At 48.8% G+C, this 23,172-nt stretch overlaps 1 protein-coding gene across 1 annotated transcript in view; it reads right to left on the bottom strand.

Moving 5' to 3' along the window:
- Positions 1 to 23,172, bottom strand: part of TENT4B (terminal nucleotidyltransferase 4B) — a 298,913-nt gene that overhangs the window by 18,735 nt on the left and 257,006 nt on the right. The window contains exon 10 of the mRNA XM_085639324.1: positions 16,898 to 17,028. Coding sequence (XP_085495450.1) covers positions 16,898 to 17,028 — 131 coding nt within the window. The remainder of the gene's footprint in view (positions 1 to 16,897; positions 17,029 to 23,172) is intronic.

Here is a 23,172-nt window from a genome sequence, read left to right as displayed (position 1 = left end):
GCCCCGATGCTGGGCCCACTGAAACTTCAGGTCCCACTGCAGTGCCCGCATCCGCCACCTGGCGTGATGTACCAGCAGGATGCAGGAGGCCATAAGACCCAGAAGCCGCAGCACCAACCTGACCGAAACCCGGGATAGAGGCTGAAAGATGGGAATCAGATACTGAATATGCCAGATCCGCTGGTCCGGTGGATAAGCCCGGAACTGCGCCGAGTCCAGAACCGCCCCGATAAAGAGGAGCGTTTGGGAGGGACTCAGATGCGACTTTGGCACATTGATGGAGAACCCCAACAAATGCAGGAGGTCGGCCGTAGTCTGGAGGTGGGAGACTACTTGCTGGGGTGAGCCCGCCTTCAACAGCCAGTCGTCGAGATAGGGGGAAGACTGGAACCCCTAATCTGCGCAGATGAGCTGCGACCACCTCCATCACTTTCGTGAACACCCGAGGGGCACTGGTGAGGCTGAAGGGGAGCACAGTAAACTGAAAATGCTCCTGACCCACCGTGAACCGCAGGTAACGGCGGTGGGCCGGCAGGACGGGGATGTGAAAATAAGCGTCCTGCAAGTCCAACGCTACCATCCAGTCTCCTGGATCTAGGGCAGCCAGAACCTGAGCTAAGGTGAGCATCTTGAATCTCTCCTTCCAGGGGAAGGCGTTGACGCTCCTGAGGTCCAAGATAGGGCGTAGGCCCCCTTTGCCCTTCTTGGGAACCATGGCCTACTTCTGGACCAGGAACGCGCTCGAAGGCCCCTTTGGCCAAGAGGGCTGCAACTTCCTCCCGTAGAAGATTCAAGTGATACCCCGACATGCGGTGGCACTGCGGTGGCATGGCTGGAGGGGTAGTCTCGAAGGGGAGGCAGTAGCCCCTTCGGACGATTTGCAGCCCCCACCTGTCCGAAGTGATGGAACACCAGTGGAGCAGGTGATGGCGAACTCTGCCGCCCACTTGCGTGGAATGGGCCTGAAAGCACGAACTAGGAAGGCTTTGAGGCGGATGCTGCTGGGGTGGATGTGGATGGACCGGCACGTTGACACCCTGTACCGCCGATGCGGAATCCACATCCGCGTGGAGGATGGTTCTGCGGCCTGTGGCTAGGCGGATGTGAGGGGGCCCCCCTTCCTTGGCCACAAAAGGGGCGAAAAGCGGAAGCCGAGAGACCCAAGGACTTTGCCGTAGCCCGGGAGTCCTTAAAGCGCTCCAGCGCACTGTCCGCTTTGTCACCAAAGAGGCGATCGCCATCAAAGGGCATGTCCATGAGGGTGCTCTGGACATCCCCGGTAAAAGACGTGGACCGCAACCAGGCGTGACGACGAAGCGCCACCGTGGACGACATTGCCCTGCCAAGCGAGTCCGTCGTGTCCAAACCACATCAGATGGCATACCGCGCTGCGTCCCGCCCGTCGGCAAGAGCCTGGGCGAGCCGTGTCCGGGCCTCCTCCGGGCACAGGGGCAGCACGTCTGCCACCGTATCCCACAGAGAGTGGGAGTAACGGTCCAAGAGATACGCGGTGTTAATCGACGGCAGCCCTAAACTAAGGGAGGAGAACAGCTTTTTGACAAACTGCTCCAGTTTCTTGGATTCCCGATCCGGGGGAGCGGACGGGAAGGAGGTCTGGGAAATAGAGGCCTGGATAACCAGGCTCTCTGGGGTGGGGTGTTGGGACAGAAAACTGGGGTCGCCCGGTGCAGGGCGGTGGCGTCGGGCCACGTTCCGATCCACAGGAGGTACTGTGGAGGGCTTGGACCAGGTGCCCTTGAGAACGTCCATCAGTGCTTCGCTAGACGGCAGCAGAGGCTCCGAGGAGCTTGCTGACGGTTGGAGCACTTCAGTGTGGAGGTTAGTCCTCACGGCCACAGTAGGTAGCTCCAGCCCGAGGGCTTCGGCCGCCTTACGCAACGCCAAAGAAAAGGTAGCACCTTCCTCCGAAGCCACAGTCAGAGGAGAGATGAAGCCAGTGTCACGGGAGGTGTCAAGGCCACTGGCATCCCCCAGCTCATCTGCCCAGTCCTGTGATAACTGGCCCTCGCGGGCCAGAGGGTCATCCGACCCCTCCCAGTCGCCACCGTCATCCGTCATCGGCATCGGATGCGGCGCCGGACGGCTCCAGGCCCGGACCGGGGCTGAACCGGGGAACGGCATCGTCCAGAGACAGCGCCGGGGGTGGAACCGGTGTCGGCGCCGGCGGAGGAGGCGTCGTGCGATCGACCGGCATTGACAGATCCAGGCCTGGATCCCACGGGGACCTGCGGCATCGAGACCTAAGTCGACGACGGCGCCGAAGTCGACGACGGCGCCGAAGTCGACGACGGCGCCGAAGTCGACGACGGCGCCGAAGTCGACGACGGCGCCGAAGTCGACGACGGCGCCGAAGTCGATGACGGCGCCGAAGTCGATGACAGCGCCGAAGTCGATGACAGCGCCGAAGTCGATGACAGCGCCGAAGTCGACGACGGCGCCGAAGTCGACGACGGCGCCGAAGTCGACGACGGCGCCGAAGTCGACGACGGCGCCGAAGTAGACGACGGCGGCGCCGGCTCGCTAGACCTCCCAGTCGAGCCCGCGGGGCCCGAAGGCGCGCCGGCAGGCGTAGACGGAGGAGCCAGGCCCCTCATGGCCGAGAGGAAGGCACTGATCTCCGCCGGAGTCGCGTCAGTCCCAGGGACCGGCAGGTATGGGGACGGACGCGGCTCCTTCGGCTCGGGCGGGGCCGCGGGGGTGGCACCACCCGGACCCTCGACCGAGTCGCGCAACCAGTGAGGGGAGTCCGAAGAGCGATGTCGTCTCTTGGACTTCTTACTATGCTTCGACTTACCCGAAGACTTGGAACCCGACGAGCAGTGATGGCGGCTACGCGACCGGTCCTTCGACCTCCTCCTGGACCGGGAACGGCGCGGAGCTGAGTGCCGGAGCTCGAGAAGCTTGCGGGACCGCTCCCGCCTAGCCTTCGAGGTCAAGGCCCGGCAGTCGAGGCATGACTCCGCATCATTGTCGGCCCCAAGGCAGTAAAGGCACCGGCGATGGTGGTCCGTTACCGACATCAGTCGGTGACAGGAGTCACAGGCAACCAGGCATCCTACCGGCACCAGTTCGAGTCGACGAGTAGACAAAAGAGACCGAAAAGTTTTAGGCAAAAAATGACTAAAGGGGTAAGCTCTTCCCGGATCGGCACTGTCTGGCGCGGAAAAAAGAAGAACTGATGTCAGCACGCGAGGGCGGCGCCTAAGTACTCCGACTATGTCATTCCGGCGCACGACGCTGACGGATGCGGAGCCGCAGACGCCTAGCGACGTGCAAGGGGTATTGCTGACGAAAAATCTTTCCGGATCCAGCCTGACGCCTGGGGATATTCTAAGGTGAGGAATCTAACGAACGGGTTTCTTTCAGATACAGAGGGCTATCCACATCAAGAAGGTCCTCTGTGCACCAGAGAGCCCCACACAAAGTTGACTGCCCACCCAATGGTGCTTGGTACAATCTATAATAAAGTGTAAAGGTGTTTTGGAGTCTAACCGATGGAGTCTCTCCTCTTTAGACAGGTGAGGGGCGCAAACAACGCAGATAGTTTGGATATCTTGACACGGAAGGCAGTCACCATTCTTGGTAAATAGGCTACCTGCATCCTGGGTGCCAATCTGTGTGGGAAAAGTGTAGTGTGCGGCAGTTGCACTAACTGCACCAGGACTTCACTCGCACAGTGAGTTGACGTAATCACCATGAAGAAAACAGTTTAAGGGCAGGAGAAGCAGCTAGGCATAGGCTTAAAATATTTACTCATGAGGAATGTAAATATCAAGTCAATATTCCTCCAAGACAATTTGCGATGCCACAGGATTGAACACGCGCGTAAACCTTTAATAAACTCATCACAAATAGTGATTTAAAAAAGGAGGACAGTTGGTCTATCAAATGTAGAAAGGCTGAAAGGGCCTATAAATAACCTATTACCGTGCACATGGCAAGGCCTTGCTGGGCGAAGGACAAAAAAAAAAAAGCATATCAGACAGATTTGGTTGTAAAGGATCACTGTCCCGGGCACCACATCAGGTTAAAAATTTCTCCCAACAACAAGCTTAGATGGATTTAGTGGAGGGGCTTCTGGAGGCGACAATGAAATCCACCATCTGAGGTGGCAGACTGAAAGCAGTTAACTGCTATCGCTCTATCTCTAAATTTAAGTTGTATAGCTATGGGTGGAGACTAACATGCTGCTGGGAGAACAGGTCCACCCGGAGGGGTAGACTGCTCAAGCTCATAAGGAAAAATGTTACCCTGTAAGCATCTGTTTGTGGCATGTATTGCTGTAGATTCAAATGCTGTGCATACTCCTGCCATTTAGTGTTGGGCCTGAATGTATGCAAGTTGTTTTTCTTCAAAGTAGTCTTTCGAGTCACGTGGCACTGTGAATCCTCCTCTTGGTGATAATGTGCATCGCCATCAATTCCATTGTTTGAAATGTTTTCCCACATGGTGCGCGAGGATGGAATGCAAAGCAAATTGATATATAGAGAGATGTCCATCCATGTGAGAAAAAAAGATTGTAAAAAACACTGCAAGGGCCATAGGCGTCTGGAGAGTAGGGTGGGCGTATCTGTCTCTACAGCACTACATGACACAAACAGATGCTTACAGGATAGGATTTTCTGTTTGAGGCAAGTGTGGCTGTAGATACTCATTCTGTGCATAAACTGTAAAGAAGTCATCCCAAAAAGTGGTGGCTAGCCTGTGGGTGTTGCAGCAGAAAGTGGGTTCGGAGAACTGCCTGGCCAAAATGAGCTTGTTGGTGGGCTAGGACATCTACACAGTAAGGTTTTGTGAAAGTGTATGGTGTGGACGCAGTAGCTGATAAGCATATATCAGCTATGGGGATGCTCCCTATGGCGGCCATAGATGCTCCATTCTTCAGACTAGATTGTGCTCTAGGAGGAGTGGGCAGAGTCCTCTTAGCATAGCATGTCAGGATGCATTTAACTATCCATTTGGCAATACCTGACTTGGATAGAGCTTACTCTCTGATGGGGGTTGGAGACCGCAACAAAAAGTTGTGTCTTCCTAAAAGCTTTGGTTCTGTCAAGGCAGTACATGAGGGATCGTTTTATGTCCAAGATACGGAGAGCCAGTTCCACAAATAAATCAGGATGTGGGAAAAAGAAAGTAAGGTCAATGGAATGATTAAGGGGGAAGCGGGACAACCTTATGGAGGAATTTGGAGTGATGCAGAGGACAACCCCATCCCTATGTACTTGGAAGAAAGGTTCTTCCAGAGTTAATACCTGCCGCTCATTGACATGCCTGAGAGGTGATAGCAACCAGATATGCCACCTTCCAAGAGAGGAACTGAAGAGGGCAGTGAAGGAGGAGCGAACATTGAGAGCCCATGAGTCGTGTGAGTACAATTTTGAGATTTCATGAGGGTGCCGATGGGACCTGTGGAGGAATGACCCTTTTGAGACCTTCCATGAAAGCTTTAACTACCTTATCCTGAAAGGAGAGACCTGTAGCCTATTCTGAAGGTAGGCAGCCACGGCAGCTAGGTTTAGTTGTATGGAGGTCAAGGCTAGACCAGAAACCTGCAAGTGGAGTAAGTAGCAGACCGTGTCTTGCATTGTAGCTTTTAAAGGATGAATATATTTTGCGTGACAGTAGTACATAAATCTTTTGCACTTGGCCGCATAGCAGGCCTGGGTGGTAGGTCTGCACGCTTCCTTGAGAATGCTCATGCATTCAGGTCGAAGATTAAGGTACCCAAATTCTATGACCTCAGAAGCCAGATCGCAAGGTTGATGGACCTGGGTGCCTGATTTCTCCATGGTTCTGCATGAATAGGTCTGACTTGTTGGAGAGCCTTTCATGCAGAATCAGAGAGAGTTTGAGCAGAGTTATGAGCCAGGTATGGAGGGCCACCAGGATGAGAGTGAGGGGCATCTGCCGAAGCTTTCGAATAACAAATGGAAGGAGAGGGAGAGGTGTAAAAGCGTAAGAAAATATCAATGATCAGTTCATCCATAGTGCATAGTGCATTGCCACTGGACTGTGGGAATCTGGAGGAGGAGCTTGGGCATTTGACGATTTCTGCTGTTGCAAAAGTAGTGGAGGAGGACTTGCAAGTGGAGTTCCCACTCGTGGACTTGTTGCTACATCATGCTGAGGTCGGCAAAATCTTTTTCCATCCGCAGAAGGTACTTCACTAACAAATTAATTTTATGGTGGACAGCCCACTGTCAAGTGCTCTGAAATAGCAGAGAGTGTTGAGGAGAGTGAGTTCCCCACTTTCTGAAGGTAATGCATGGCTGTCATATTGTCCTTCCAGACAAGAACAATCTTGGGTGAACAGGGTTTACCACGCATGCGAGACAACGCATGACATTACAACGTGGTTGTTACAACGACCGCGTTGTTACATCGCAAGTCTGAACAACGACTTGTGTTAGGGGTCAGAAGGGGTTGGATTTAAAATACAACACCTTCCCTACTGTTGCACAGACTGGAGTTGGAATAGTATATTATACTATTCCAACATCCAGCTCCCCCTACAGTAAGTCGTTGTTCCGATTTGCGTTGTAAAGTTATGCGATGTAACAACGCGGTTGTTGTAACGACAACGTTGTAATGGCATGCGTTGTAAACGCATGCAGACTAATGTGCCATATTCATAACCTTGCCTATAAGGTGAGGTAGGAAAGCCTTCAATGTTGGATAACAGTTAGAAGTTCCAGGTAGTTTATGTGGAAGCCTGGGGATGGGTTTCCAATGACCCTGGATAGTCAGATCCTGTAAGTATCTCAAACCGTAAGGGAGGTGTCTGTTGTAACACTTTTTACAGAACTGGGTCAAGGAAAGCCCGCCCCTGTAACAGGTTGTTGGTATTCCACCACTGCAGAGTGCGCAGTGTCGGCTCAACACTAGATCGTCCCTATGATCCTCCACCTGAGACTACTGTTGCTCTAAGCATTCCTGCAATGGGCTCATGTGTAGATTGGCATGGGGTACTATGACAATGCAGGAGGCCATCATGACTAGGAGGCATTGTTGATATGGAAGGAAAAGAGGGAGCAGTGCCTGAAAGGACTTAATCTGGCAAGGTATAGATAGGCTATGCCTACCTTCGAGTTGAGAATAGACCCTGGGTAGGGCTGGATCTGGATGGATTGAAAGTCTGATTTTTTGGGGCGTTGATGGCAAGCCTTAACTGATAACGGTGGTGTATTGTGACCTGTGTCTGTTTGGGGCATTGCTAGCGGGTGGCACTCTTGATCAGCCATCCATCCAGATAAGAGAAAACGTGGACGTCCATCTGAGCAAGTGTGAGGCCACCACCGCAAAGAACTTGGCGAACACCCAGGGTGCAGCAGTAACTTTGAAGGGGAGCACCTTGAATTGGTAATATTTTCCGCTGATCACAAATCTGAGATATTGGAAATGGGCCGGATGTATTGATATGTGGAAATGTGGCCTTCAGGTCCAGCATGATCATGAAGTCCCTTTGCTGGAGAAGTGGAATGAAATCCGGGAGAGTGACCATATGGAAGTTCTCTGAAAGGATAAATTAGTTTAGGGGCCTGAGGTCCAGAATGAGTCGTAGGGACATGTCCTTTTTGGGTATAAGGAAGTACAGCGAGTACACTCCTGTGTCTGGTTCTTTAGCCCCTTTTGAGGAGGAGCACTTTGACCTCCTCACTCAGTAGCCTATGGTGTTCTTGTGAGTGTGTTTGAGAAGTGGAATGGTGGGAGGTATGGAAGAGAGCTCCAGACAATGACCATGTCTGATAATATCCAACACTGGTTTGAGGTGCCGGTTTGCAATGTAGGAAAGAAGCCTTTTAGGCACCCCTCACCAGGGCAGTTGGCGGGGGAGTTGAGAAGGTGGGGGAAGGTTTTTTGGTGGCGGCTGCAGCTCCTTTTGGGGAGCCACCTTTACCTCTGCCTCTACAGTGGTTGCCTCTGTAGGACCATATAAAATAACCCCTCAGAGAGGGTTGCTGGCCCTGGGTGTGCTGGTAGGAAGTGGAGGCTTTGGGGTGGAGGTGTGGGGTCTTTTAGCCTCAACCATAAGGTGTGCAGCGAAAGGAGCCACATGGAGCAGATGTTTGAAGTGCACCCATTGCTTTAGCTGTCTCCATATATTTGTATTTTATCTTTCATAACATTTGGTCCACTTTTGGACCAAAGAAATGCAGGCCATCAAAAGGCAGGTTTAGTTTAAAGCCAGAGATACGGAGCCAGGCTTGTCTGTAGAAGGACGCTGGAATTTACCACCCTGGACGCAGTGTCTCCGGACTCTAGGGGATAGCGAATATAGGTGTTGGATATCTGCTTGCCCTCAGAGACTATTCCCTGTACCCTGTTCCTGTACTCCTCTGGGAGGTACTGGAGGAGCTCCTCCACCTAGTCCCAGGGGGCATGATGACATCTTGCAAGAAGGCCGATAGAATTAGCTATACACCACTGGTTAGCCAATTGCACGGCCACCCTTTCCCCCAAAGCATCTATGCATTTACTTTCTTTCTCTGGTGGTGGGGCATCTCTGATGGCCTGGGAACTGGCTTGCTTACTAGCAGTAGTGACCCCCAGAGAAGCGGTCGGGAGCTGACTACAAATGTAAATAGGATCAGTCGGGGGCATATCTACCACAGGTGTTGTGACTGGCTTGGACAGGGTCTTTTGAAGATATCAAGAGTGTGGCGTAGCTTGCCTTTGAACATTGGAGATACGGAGTAGAACGGTGAGTGGAAGAAAGGGTTTCATAAAGGAAGCCCTCCTCTAAGGGCTCTATGAAAATTCAAAATAAGGCGGCCCTACCAATGATTTCCCGATACGGTGTGGAATCGTACAGAGGGAAGGCCAGGATCTGTGTTCCCCGGTGGGTCTGCAATGTAAGAGTCCCATGGATCACCATGCAGAGGGTTGTCAAATGTGTCGTCCCGTTCTCCACGCCCACTCATGTCAGAGTGTTGAGACCCCGGAGGTGTGATGTCAAGGGGTCTCCTGGTGAAAGGGGTGGGAAGAGCGAAGGCTGAAGAACAGGGTGAGGGGATGGTATGTGCATGGATAAGGCCTGTAGCTTTATCAGATTTCTTGCGCTGTTTTGGTGGATTGGAATGTCCAAACTTCCTCAAAGGACAGCATATGTTTTTGAAGGTGGTAGAGCAGGGTCCGAAAGGCAGGTAAGGATCCAGCCGTATGGGGGTGTATGACCAGATGAGGCAGTATGGAGACTACCTCCTCTTACAGCTTGTGGAGAACTGGCTCGCCTGATTCAGCTTTGGACTTGCTGGTCGATGACGAGGTCTTTGGGTCAGATGGTAGTTCCAGTTTTGGCACAGAGGTTCTTGTAGGTGCAGAGGGTCGGGTCAGGGTCAGGTATAGGAGTAGTTTAAGCGGCCGGTCTCGAAGGCTTCTTTGGCACAGAGCCGGACCTGGGTAGGGTGTCAGTAGCGGTCTCACAGTGCCAACCATGACCCGAAGGCAGCAGTTCTCCAAAAGCCGGTCTTTGGTGCTCCAGAGTGGCTGAGTGCCCTTTGGCAGAAGGCTGCTCAGATTGAGAGCAGTGTTGAGGGTGCCGTACTCATGACCCGCTAGGCTGGCAGAAGGCCCTCTATCTCCAGATAGGAGCCAACCCTTTCCCCAGGGGAGAAAGTCTCTTCATCTGCAGCTGATAGTTGTGGATGACGCTCTCCCTTGATGTCCTTAGGACCGAAGAGGTATGGGGTGTCATCACAGCTCCTACACGACTTATCTAGTCAACATGCCAGACGGGTGCCAAGAGTCTTCCTGAAACGGAAGGAGTGGCAGGCATCGCAGGCGGCCTTGTTGTGCTTGGGCGACAGGCACAGTTTGCAGACCTGATGGAGATCGATCCAAGGATATTCCGTGTGGCAGTGAGGACAATACTGAAATAGCGTCCGTTCCATAACTGTTGAAGTATGGTAGAGAGACACGACAGAGACAACAGTAGGCCCCAAAGGGCAAGGCCCAGGAAGGGTCACGGTCGGCCCAGACCCCGCTTGTCCACCAAACGCTGACCCAAGACCGAGAGTAAGGGACATGCAATCAAAGTACAATACCGTCAGAGGGAAGGAAACCATGTGAATTGAAACGAGCACTGAGACTGTGTCGACCCAGAGCACACGTCCAAACTAGATGGCGCAAAGAAAACAATTTAACAATTGAGTCGATTACCATGCGCATTATCCCCAAGAGGAGAAGTCATAGTACCTTGTGACTCAAAAGACTTCTTAGAAGAAAAACACCTTGCACACATCAAAGCCCAACACAAGATGGCAGGAGTATGCACAGCATGTATATCTACAGCCACACATGCCTCGAACCTATGCGTTCCACACTCTCCTTGCTCAATCCAGAGCAACCAGGATGACTTAGGCCCATTCATTCTTGGTCTTCTTCAGAATTCCGGACATGAGATGTAGTGACAGAAGAAGTACAGGAGTCCCTCGCTCCATTCCAGTCAGAATGGGTCTACTAATGAAGGCTCTAGCACAAAATTGTTGAGACCGAGTTCTCGTTAGTGAAAAGATCTAGCCAGAGTTCGCCCACCCAGTGGTCGAAGACCGCACGCCCCATCTCAAGTTTTAGACGCCACTCATGATCTGCCATATGAGGTCTACTCAGTAGGCTCTGGAGTCCAACAATCCTGCCCGGTGCTTTACGACCATAAAAATGCTCTGGCACGCTAGCCATCTCCAGAGGACCCAGGACCCCAGTCCACTCTGCTTGTTGCAGAGCCACATGACGATAGTGTGGTCAATGAGAATCTGTAGCAGTATCCCCCTAGGGAAAGTAGGATGATGTGGAGCTGGCCCTCTAAAGTAGACCAGATTCCTCTGATCTTCACCTCCCAAGTCACCCTCTCCAAACCAGTAATGATGCGTTTGTCACCACTGTCCGCTCTAGGTGAGGGAAGGGACAGTGGCCTGGAGCACAACAAATTACGATTCGTCAGTCGCAATTGCAGATCATGAGCAATCACTACCAAAACCTGTATGATTTCAGAACTGCCTTAATGCTGGGCCCACTGGAATTTCAGGTTCCACTGCAGGGCTCACATTTATCACCTAGTGCGGTCGACAAGGAGAATGCACAAGGCTATGAGGTCAGATGCCTCAGAGCCACCCTCACATTAATCCAGGATTAAGCCTAAAACATCAGGTTCATAGCCTGAATGTATCGGACTCCTTGCTGTTGAGGAAAATCCCTGAACTTCACCCTGTCCAGGATCGCCCCAATGAATGGAAGCCTCTTTGAGGGAATCAGGTAGGACTTCAGTTGGTTTATGGTGAAACCCAATAATGTTAAAAGTTCCACACTGTCATTCAGAGGTGGTCCAAGACTGGCTGTGAAAAGCCTGTCTTCAGAAGCCAGTTGTTGCAGTAAGGGAATATACAAACCTATGACCTCCGAAAGCAGGCAGCCAGCACTGGCATCCCTTTCATGAACACCCAAGAGTCCCTGGTGAGGCTGAAAGAGAGCATGGCAATCTGAAAATGATGATGCCCACCTTGAGACACAGGTAATGCCTGTGTGACTGCTGGAAGGGTACATGAAGATAAGTCTTCTGCAAGTCCAAGGACACCATCCAGTCTCCCATGCCTAGAGCAGATCGGATCCGAGACAATGCGAGCACTTGGAATTTCTCCTTTAGCAAGAAGATGTTAAATGATTGGAGGTCCAAGACAGTCTTTAATTCCCATCATTTTTTTTGGATGGGGAAATGGCGAGAATACAATCCTCGTCTTTCCGTCTAGGGCACCCTTGGAGAGCAACAGGCATACCCCTCCTACCACAAGAAGGACAGATTAAGTGCTGGAATTTGTTCTGATGTGGAAGAAATATTGGGTTGGGAAGAGGGAAATGGTAGAGCACAGCTCGATTAAAAAAATTACGAGTCACATCTCTCAGATGTGAAGGTTCACCAACCGGTGAGGAAATGCTGAATTCTGCCTCCCACTGGTTGGGTGTTAGCTAATGAGGGAGGGCAAAATGAAGTGGTGTGCTAGCCAATGTAGTAGGGAAGATGAAATGGAAGATTGGTGGCTCCACTGGCCTCCGCTTTGCCTACCCGAACCAAATCCACACCCCAAAAGGACTGGGTTGTCTGCTGCATCACTGGTTGAAGAGGCAGTTTCTGCCTATACGCCACCTCTCTGGAATGCCACCTCTCTGGAATAAAATTTCCAGAATGGATGGAGGAAATTGTTTGGCAGGGGCCCGCAGCCACAAAAGGTGCGCTCTAGCTCTGCTACCCTTACAATGTTCCAAAGCAGACTCTGCTTTCTCTCTAACAAGGCAAGACCCATGAAAGCGCATATCCATTAGCAAAGGTTGTACTTAACCGGAGACCCCTGTGGAACTCATCCAGGAATGTCTAAGAAGGACAATATTGGTACTGACTGCCCTGCCGATGCAAGCCGTAGTATATAAACCGGCGCGGACATCCTACTTGGCTCTGACCTGCTCCTCATGTAGTGTCTAAGTCAGACACACCCCAAGATCTTCTGGGACAGCTGACAAGATTTTGCTGGCCATGTCCTAGAGAGCATGTGAATATCCGCACAACAGACAGACTGTGTTTGCAGTGACAAATTAAAGGAAGAAAACCTAAGTTGGCCAAACAGGTCTACCCTTCTGGATTCTCTGTCCCCTCCCCCTATCAATTAGCCCAAAACGAATTTGTGATATCCTTACTGGTCAAAGGCCTGTACAATAAGGCTCTCTGGATTGGATTGCTTGGTGAGAAAATCTGGATCATCAAAAGCCACTTTTTGATGAACGAACACCTGTCTGCTAACAGTAGGGGAAAAACTTACTTTCGGTCCAGAAGTCTTCAGAGTATCTGTGAGGGCATCATTAAACAGGAGCAAGGGCTCTGATGTTGCCGGCTCGGGCTAAAGAAATTCCGTCAACACATTTAATTTAGACTATATGGAGGGCAGCTGTACTTCTAGTGCCTCTGAACCACAACTGCAAATGAGGCATTTTCTTCCACTATTGGTCCATGTGGCAAGCCAAGCTTGTTCTCAGGTGAGGTACCAGGCACAGTGGCATTTTTTTTTATGAGGTGTATTGAGGGGGCAGCAAGCCATCCTCCTGCCCCATCATAGTCAATACTCTGGAGTGTTCCTTGCTCTGGAATAGGATCAGAATCAGAGACAAAAAGAGAATGGAGCTCTGCTGAAAGCGGCAACGTGGTAGAGGCACAGGATTACAATCAGGGTGCAAGGTAAACTGTTTGATTTTGTAACTTTATGGTGTTGCATCGGTTGAGCTAAAGCTAGTGTCAGTTCGGGGTCTGGCATAAGCGTCAGCACCTAATCATTCCATGGTGCTACAGACATCAGCCCTGGCATTAGGATGGCGGGAACCAGCGTGGATCTCAGAGCTGGGGCAAAATTCTGGTCCAGAGTCAGCAGAACCCTGGTTAATGGGTCCAGAGGGGACAGACTGCGCCAGGGAATGGACCATCAGTCAGTAACTAGAATGGAGGTCCCCTCAGGTTCTGTGGGGCCTGAAGGTACATCAGAGGAAGCCGGAAGCGCTATGAAAATTTGTAGCATGGCCTCTGATGGCCTCGAGCTGCTGGGGGTTAAAAAGTTTTTTGAAAAACACCTGTGACGGCAGGCTGGCGCTTCTCCTCCGCCCTCTTCTTCCTGCCTACGTTCCGCAGCAGGATGCAGGAAGCACCCGGCTCCCAGCCGCTAATTGCTAGCCTGAACGCCGTGGATCGGTGCTCAGCCAGGGAATGGGGGCCTGGGCATGTTCTCCACGCAGGCTGTAATGCATCCTGCATGGAGAAGATGCGAAGTGTGCATGAACGTAAACATGCAGTCATGTGCTCTTAAGAGTGAGCAAACCGTTCCTCCCCTGCTCCTCTGTCGTCAGAGGAGCCCCACCCCAAATGCAAAGCTGCAGCAGAAGGAAACATAAAATGTTAATAACGCAAGTTATTATCATTTTAGGTTTCCTTTATTTCACTGCTACGAAGCAAGTGGGGCGATTCTCCTCCACCTTAGCAGGGGAGCCGCCACTGGAGTATTTATCTTTACAGAGCCATGTTTTTAATCATCTAGTTGCTGATGAGAGGTAGAATCAGAGTGAGATGCAGTCGACATCTGCATGGAGTTCCAGTTTCCACACGATCTGTTTGCATAGTTGTAAAATGTTAGGCTAGGTGATGGACTCAATCAGATGGGGAGGGCGAACATTTTAAACAAAACTCGCATATTCAAGGAGCTTAATTGGATGGTGTAAAAGGTGAAGTGGGACTGATTTGTGTGCAGTCTGAGGAAGGAGATTTAGTGCAAAAGGAGATTAAAGTATTATTTCTTCTCAGAAGATTCCCTCAAAGGACTGGGACATACTCAAAATTCGAAGAATGTTGTAACTAAACTCTGATATTTGCTAAATGTATCCCAATTACCTACAGAATAGTGGAAGTAAAGTTAAACAGATGAGATGAAGGCATGTAATTTGCAACATTTGAATTTGAAACTGTTTTATTAAACACAGATACATGCAGCAACCATGTAACAAACATCAAAATGTATACCCATGTATTCATCCACAGTGCTATCTCCAGCAAATATTTGTTTCATCTCAGCCTTATCAAAAAGACTAAATTATCCAATGCACACAAAAACTAAGCGAGTGTTAAGAGAAAAAAAAGAGGGCTTCAAGAGAAAAGAGGTGGGACAAGAAGGCAGACCGAAACAAAATCATTAGAGGTAACCCCAAAATTGCTTGAGGGCCAAACTATATTTCAAAATCACAGCCAGTTCTAACTCTAGGTATGTCCAACTAGTTTAAGTGAGTTATGGCTTTCGACAAAGCAGAGAACATTCCTGAAAGACGAAAAATTCAAAAAAAGAAGTTCATGGACAGACGGCCAAGTCACGGATGCATGCACCATCTAGTGACCTCTCTTGTTTTTATAAGACTTCAAATAATTATGTGCCACGTGCTTCTACTGTAAACATCTGTCTACAGGTAAAACATGTTGAGGAATTCACTTCTAAACCTATGAATTCCTTTTTGACTGTCTGAAGGTCAATTCTTCACATTATAGGGACTTAGCCCAGTTTCGGGAGATTCCTTTGTTGCCTGTGTTCTAGTTAGCTCAAGTGCACACCACAGGGAAATTCATATGGGCATTCTCAAATAATTGTTGACGCACCTGTCAATGAAGCCATACCACAAGAAATTAAAGCTTAACAATGAATCTAAGTGGCAAAAAGCAAATCAATGACTCCTCAATTTAGCACTAAGATAACTCTGGCTCTCAAAAGTTAAACTACTTTCCAAATAAGATCCTCTACAGTTGACTCCAGTTGCAGTGGACACATTTTACAGTGTCTAATTGAACTTATAACACTAAACAAGATACGGCCAAACATAGCAAAGGGTAAATGGATAGTCCAACTAACTTAGAAGAGTGGGCTTTGGTGACTAAGGAAACAAATGATTTGTAATTGCTTGTTCCATGCTACCTCACAGAACTGCGCTAGAGAAGACACACTAAATGAGCAAGGACTCTGTATAATAAGAAAGCTGAAATGGTGTTTCCACAGAAATCTACATAGTTAGCACTCATATTTGTGTTGTGGTAGCTTTTCATGCTGTTATGAACAGTTAGATGATTACTGTAAATACTCTACCATCTACGTACGCCTGGGTATAGTGTGCTGCCCAGTGTGACAGCAGCCTTCCAACAAAACTAACAGTTGGTCTTCAAAATAGGCTAGCTCAACAGGGTTTGGTGTCTCCACTTTTTCTTTGTACCCAAATACAAGGTGAGATAGGCTAATTTTTACTGCCAGCAACACTATTTGTTTACTGAGTACTCTCATTCTAAACTGCCACCTGCAAAGCATGGCCTCAACCATGGCAACTAATGAGCAGTCAAGATATAGGCCGGCCTCGTCAGGCTGAGACTACAACAGAGATTGCCCATGGGAACAGCCGGACTCCAATCTCCAGTGTAAGTCTCAGGAGCCACAACAGCAGAATGAAAAATAGTCCCCTAACCTCCATGTAAGGAAGTAGACTTGTTTCAACCCTCAGTGCAATGGGCCCACCGCAATCCCACACTGCAGTAGCAGCTTAGGATCACCATGCCTGAACAAATATGTTTGGCTACTGTCAATGATCCAATAGATTCTCCAGAGCAAAAGAGGGTTTCCAATGAAGGGCGAATGGACCACATCTTCTTGATGGTGACAAATTAATGGGGCTGTAAATCATTGGCTGAAATAGGGGGACTGGGGATAGAAGAGGACCCAATCTTGAAACCAGGTGCTTTCAAACTCACTGGGTGTTACTTGCTTGACCTGAGTAGAGCTTGTAAGGAGGACATCAAGTGTGATAGAGATTGGGGATCTGGTAGGAGGGGACTCGCTAACTCAACAGCCGAAAGGGAGCTTAGGGGTATATCCAGTCATCCAGAACATGTACATACCCTGGGATGACTCTTACCAACAATACTATGCAAATCTCCAGTGGATCATTGCACCCTTACTCTGCATGCAAGCCAAGCTGGCTCTGAAAAGATACTTGATCAATGATGTCACACAGAGTGCACGCATCTCCAAAAATGAGAAGGCGATGTTATGCTGGTCAGTTGGTGCATAATGTTGGAGCCAAGATGCAATGACAAAGTGTGGCAAGAGTCACCTGAGCTAAAAGAAAAATAGAATGGATGTAAAAAGATCTAATGTTCCAAGAGGTATCAGGGGGTCATTGCCCCATGTTGGGATATCAATCAGCAATAGACTGAAATGCATATAATTCAGTGAACAATAGAGAACTGCCCCCAGCAATAGACATTTCAAGAATTATAATAAAAGCATAAAATGACATGCAGTCTAAGAATCAACATTAAACTTACGTCACTACAATTGGACAAGTTAGAAGGGAGTGACAGCCCAGGTGATGTTTTACTTCTTGGTTGCTCATCTAGTGTATTGTTATTGCATTTGTCCAGCTGCTCATTGTTTATTATTAAAGTTATGTCATTCTCTGGAAAAGAAAGTACACAAACCAAATTGGAATTAATGCCACAGTTATTTGTCAATCATCATTTAGCATTGCAAAGCAGAGAACGAAATTTAGCATCTCATTGTCTTCCATTTTTATTTGGGAAACCAGTAAAAAAAAGTAAGTAGGGAAAAAGGATACGCTTTACATTTGAAGGTACTACCAATATTTCTGTTTATGTTTATCTTTGCTGGATGTCCAGATTTTTATGTTTGTTTCCCTATATTTCCATATCCTACAATTTCTTGCTCTTGTTTTTATAAAGAGCGGTCAAATGTTTTTCGAGGAGATTGTCTCCCCATATCTCAATTTCAGAACAGTCTAATTGTTTCAGATACGAAAAGGACAATACTGAGCAAGTCACCAGCATGTATTTAAGGAAAGGCAATTTGAACATCAGGCTGTACAATGTAACAAAGCATAGGTAAGTGTTATCAGTCAATCTGGTAGTGTAAAAGAGAGGAGCACTAATAAGAAATAGTAAGAAAAGAAAGAAAATCACAAAGAAGACAAGGGTAGACATTTATCAGTAGCCTGATACTGGAAAATTAGAAGATGGGTGACCTCCCAGATTAGATTGGTTGATTTACATTTTTATATACATTCCAACTATAACTTGACAATCATTTGGTGAGAGCCGTGTAATAAACACGGAGGTTTAATATTCTGCTTATGCATATTTTCCCACAATTTGTTAGTCTTAATTGTCATGCTTTTAGTCATATTTCACACAACAGTGAATCTTTTTGTAGGAGTCACCTATGCCCACCAGGTGTGTACCAACAATTTGCTTGAGTTTTGACAATTAAACTACTCATTGAGTGATAAGGGGCAGAAGGAATATGCTACTTACCAGTATGCATCTGTTCTTGGCATGTAGAGCTGCAGATCTACACACTTGTGCATAGATCGCCATCTGGTGTTGGGCCCGGATGTTTGCAGTTTGTTTTTCCTCTTAGAAAGTCTTTGGAAGTCACGAGGTAGGTGACTCCTCCCTTGGATCGTATTGCGCATGGGCTTCGGCTCCATCCTCAGATTGCTTTTCGCCAGCAGGGAAATGATGGAGCATAGTAATAACAGTGAAGAGGTCCATGTGTGTGATATCTAAATAAGATAAACTGGAACAGATACAGGTAGCCGGGGAGGCGGGTGGGCATGTGTAGATATGCAGCTCTACATGCCAAGAACAGATGCATACTGGTAAGTAGCATATTCCGTTCGAGGCATATGAGGTGCAGATTACACACTTGTGCATAGATTATATAGCAGTACCCATCCTTAGCGGCGACCACCGGTATCTGTTGCAGTGGTTTGAAATAATGTTTTGAGTACAGCCTGGCCCACACTAGCTTGTTGCTTAGTTTGCACATCTACACAATAGTGTTTAGTGAAAGTGTGCGGTGTTGACCATGTAGCTGCTTTGCAGATATCATCTAATGGGATGTTTCCTAAAAAAGCCATTGAAGCCCCTATTTTACGTGTAGACTGGGCTTTAGGGGCAACGGATAGCGTTCGTTTTGCTTTGTGGTAGCAAATTTGTATGCACTTGACAATCCACCTAGCTATCCCGGATTTGGAGATGGGGTTGCCTTTGTGTGGTGGAGAGAAAGAGACAAAAAGTTGTTTGGTCTTATGGAAAGGTTGTGTTCTCTCGATGTAGTAGAGTAAGGCTAGTTTGACATCTAGTGTGTGAAGAGCTCTTTCTGCAACGGTCTGTGGTTGCGAGAAAAACACTGGTAGTTCTACAGATTGGTTTAGGTGAAATGGAGAAATGACTTTGGGGAGGAATTTTGGGTTGGTACGGTGAACCACCTTATTATGGTGCATTTGTAGAAAAGGTTCTTGAATAGTAAGTGCTTGTATCTCACTGACCCTTCGGAGGGAAGTGATGGCTACAAGAAAAGCGGTTTTCCATGTTAAGAATTGAAGTTCACATTTGTGTAGTGGTTCAAAAGGAGGTCCCATTAGTCTGGTGAGAACGATATTTAGGTTCCACACAGGTGAGGGTGGCACTGTGGGGGGAATTATTCTTTTAAGGCCTTCCATGAAGGCTTTAATGGCAGGTACTCTAATGGACGTATAGGCTAGATTGCACCTTTGTAGGTGGAGTAAGTAGCCTATGATGTGTTGAATGGACACATCTAGGGGATCGATGGTGTTGTTATGACAATAGACAACAAAACGTTTCCACTTGGTGCCGTAGCACGCTCTAGTGGTAGGGCGCCTAGCTTCTTTGATGACGTTTATACAGTCAGGGGGAAGATTTAGGTACCCGAATTCTAGGATTTCAGGAGCCAGATCGCAAGGTTGAGCTGAGCTGGGTCCGGGTGTCTGATCTCTCCATGGTTCTGGGTTAAGAGGTGTGGAGAGAGGTGTAATTTTTGATGCGGTACTACCGATAGTTCCAGCAGTGTGGTGTACCACGGTTGTCCGGCCCAAGTTGGCGCTACTAATATTAGTATGAGGGAGTGCTGTTGTAGCTTGCGCACCACTAGTGGAATGAGTGGGAGAGGCGGAAAAGCGTACACAAATCTGCCTGACCAGTTCATCCATATCGCATTGCCTTTGGACAATGGGTGTGGGTATCTGGCGGCGAAGCTTGGGCAATTTGTGTTTTCGTGGGTGGCGAAGAGATCTATCTGTTGATGTCCCCACATTTGAAAGTATGGGTGAAGAACTTGCGGGTGAAGTTCCCACTCGTGGAGTTGTTGCATTTGTCTGCTGAGTAGATCTGCCATAGTGTTTTGGACTCCTGGGACATGCTGGGTTAGGAGAAACATTTTCTGGGGTATGGCCCATCTCCATATGCTCTGTGCTAATTGAGAGAGCTGTGGAGAGTTGTGAGAAAGTGCCATCTTTTTTGCATGGTATGCCCCCACTTTTTGCTGAATGTACTTTGACTGAGTGTGCCCTGGACTCCTGCCAATCAGAAGCCCTGGGCCTATGTTCCTTCCCTAAAACACACCAAACCCAAATTGGCAAACCCTGGCCACATGTCAGCCCCTAGTAAATGGTACCCTAGGTACCCAGGGCCTTGTGACCAGGGAAGGCCTCTAAGGGCTGCAGCACTCACTGTGCCACCCTTAGAGGCCATGTACCCTTACACACACACACACTGCCTTTGCAGGCTGGGTGTCTGGGTGCAAGACAAAACAAAGTCGACATGGCACACATCCCTGTGTGCCATGCCCATCACCTACACTGCCATGGCATACATCAGCCACCCCTCTAGCTGGGTGCCTTATGTCAATGGTGTGGGCGCAGGAGCCCTGTGCCCCTACAGTACCCAGGTCCATTTCTGAGCACTGGAGGTGCAGTGCTGCCATTTAAGAGTACATGGTGCTGAGAGCTCGTCAAACACGAACTCCACAGCACCATAATGGCAACACTGAAGATTGAGAAGTTTGGTGTCAAACTTCTCAGCACATTAAACCCACACTGATGCCAGTGTGGGATTTAATGTACCAAGCACCCCAGAGGGCATCTTAGAGATGCCCCCTTAAACCTAACCTACAATCCACGTCTGCTATGAGGCTGCCTAGGCTGCCACACAGCAGACATGTTGCTGGACCCCTGGGTGGGAGAGACCCTGCTCTCCTGGGCCTGCAACAATGCAACTCCTGGGCGAGGTGCTAAATCTCCTCCCCCAGGATGGGCAGGGGGAAGCTTCAAAGGCATGCCGCCTCTGTGAGCTTCCCCAGGCCACTGCAACCCCCCACTCTGGCGGGAAGCTTGGCCGGAAACCCCAAATAAGGACAGGGGATGTGCCAGCCTGCCAACCCCACCCCTCAGGTGGGGGAGGCGAGGTGAAGCACATCTCCGGGCTTTCGCCATCTTGAAGATGGGAGGCCCTACCCTATCAGGACTAGGCTACTGCCCGCCTCCCACAGGAGAGAGGCAGGATAGGGGGTGTACCCACCCCAGGTCAGGGACCCATTGGTCCCTGCCCTTCACCTACCTGTAACGCCCCTAAATCTAGTATTTAGGGGCACCCTGAACCTTCCTTCCCCAGATTCCGAAATACAAAGAAGAGCAAGAAGAAAGAAGACCTGCCCTGCAGCTGCTAAGAAGAGGAAGACACCAACTGCTTTGGCCCCAGCCCTACCGGCCTGTTCCTGCTCCAACCCGGCATCTCTTGTGGCCAGCAACCTCACAAACCTCGGAGGACCTGGCTACCTTTTGGCTCTAAGCCCCTGGGACTCCCATGAGTAGAGGTTCTACTCAAAACCTACCTCTAATCCCTGGCAGCAGCCCGGAACCGCAAACCCAGCGCACTCTGCACTGGCCAGTGCCGGAGTGAACAAAGACCACAAGGACGACCCCCACGGCAACTGTGACCCCGAGTCCGGCACCCAAGGACCTCCCTCGACCCTCCTGAAGAAGCCCGCAGCCCCAAAACAAGGTGCCCCCCCTACCACGATCAACAGAGGGTAAGATTTCCCGACACCAAAAGGCACCCCTGCACGCGGCGCCCTGCGGCCCCCAGTGCCCAATCCCGGGGTCCCTACCTATCCTCCAACTACCCAACTTACCTCTCGAAGTGGTGGTGGCACCTGAGAATCCTCGTCCCCGAGCTTGCAGTCGTTTTCTAAACCGGAGATTTCCTATTGAAATCAATGGAGCGCTCCCGAAGGCTCAAAAGCACCCTGTACCCAGCCGCCCTGGCAGTGCAACCTCTACATCTACCTACTTCCCCACTTGCCCTGAGTAAGTGACCAGGAGCACAGCTCCCACAGCTGCGTGGCTTGCTAGTCAGCAGCCACCAACCAAGGCCCCCCTATCCCTCATAGGATATCATTGGGCCTAATTCTCTCTGCACCCAGCGACCCTAGAGTCGCTGAGGGTGAACCAACTGTACCTACCTGACCCTGGGGGACCCAAGTCTATTCCCAGAACCTCAACTCTGCCAGTCAAGTACTTACCTTTAAACCGATAACTCTATTTTCTTCATAGGGTAACATTGACTGGCTTTTTCCTGAAATTTCTTCTAAGTGTGGACTTTTCAAATCTTAAAATATTCACCAAAAATCAGCCGAGTAACGAAAACGAAAATACTCACCTGCTATTAGGTGAGCTCCCAGTGCTGGATCTTGGTGCCCAGCACTGACCCTGAAAAGGATTCGCAACCGTACTTACCAGTAACTCAATTTTCTTTCATAGGAAACCATTGACTAATTTTCTGTGAAATTTCTTCTAAGTGTCGATTTCTGCAAACTTTAAATATTCTTTAAACATCGTATAAATTCTGAAAACGTAATTACTTACCTGTTTTGGATAAAGGTCCCAGTACTGAGTCTAGGCACCCAGTACTGGATTACAAAAGTAACAAGAACATACTATGTCTGCAACTTGAATTTTCTTCCATAGGGAATCATTGACTGTTTTCTTTGAAATATTTTTAAAGTGTCAACTTTTAAAATAGCTAAATATTGTTTAAAAATCATCACAGTAATTAAGTCGACTTTCATCACTTGATTCTAAGTACTGACCCAGGACTGAATCTAGGATCCAGTCCTGGAATTCCAAAAGTAATCTTAAAAGTAATCTGTTGCAAATAACTTGAAATTTCCATTGAGCTCAATGCATTGTTGTGTTTAAAATAGAGTTGCCTATTGCAACCACTTGTAACCGTTTACAAAAGTCAATTGCATATTGCAAAAGTATTTATATAAAGCATCTCATTCTGAGAACGTATATTTTAATGCCGAGTGTTGGTTCTAAAATAAAACAAGCATATATTTTTTATATATAAACCATTGGCCTAGAGTTCAGTTATTGGAGTGTGTGAGACCATTTGCTGACTGAGTGTGTACAACAAATGCTTTACACTGTCCTCTGATACTGCCTTACTGCTCGACCAAGCTACCACTTTAGAGAGTAAGGTTATATCTAACTTTAGCCTCTGTCAAACCCTGGGGGACTGTGGACTCTGTACACCCTGCACCTATTAAGGAACAGTATATACAGAGCCACTTTCTCACAAGAGTGTGTGCCGCCTTGTTTTTGAATATAATACATGGCTGTCATGTTGTCTGTGCGGATTAGGACTGCCTTGCCTGAAATCTGTGTTTGAAAAGATTTTAGGGCTAGGAAGATTGCTAGTAACTCCAGATGGTTGATATGGAG

The sequence above is a fragment of the Triturus cristatus genome, chromosome 12 (genome assembly GCF_964204655.1).
Source record: "Triturus cristatus chromosome 12, aTriCri1.1, whole genome shotgun sequence".
Taxonomy (NCBI): Eukaryota; Metazoa; Chordata; class Amphibia; order Caudata; family Salamandridae; genus Triturus; species Triturus cristatus.
The sequence above is the reverse complement of the archived record's forward strand: the minus strand, read 5'-3'. Positions and strand labels throughout refer to the sequence as shown.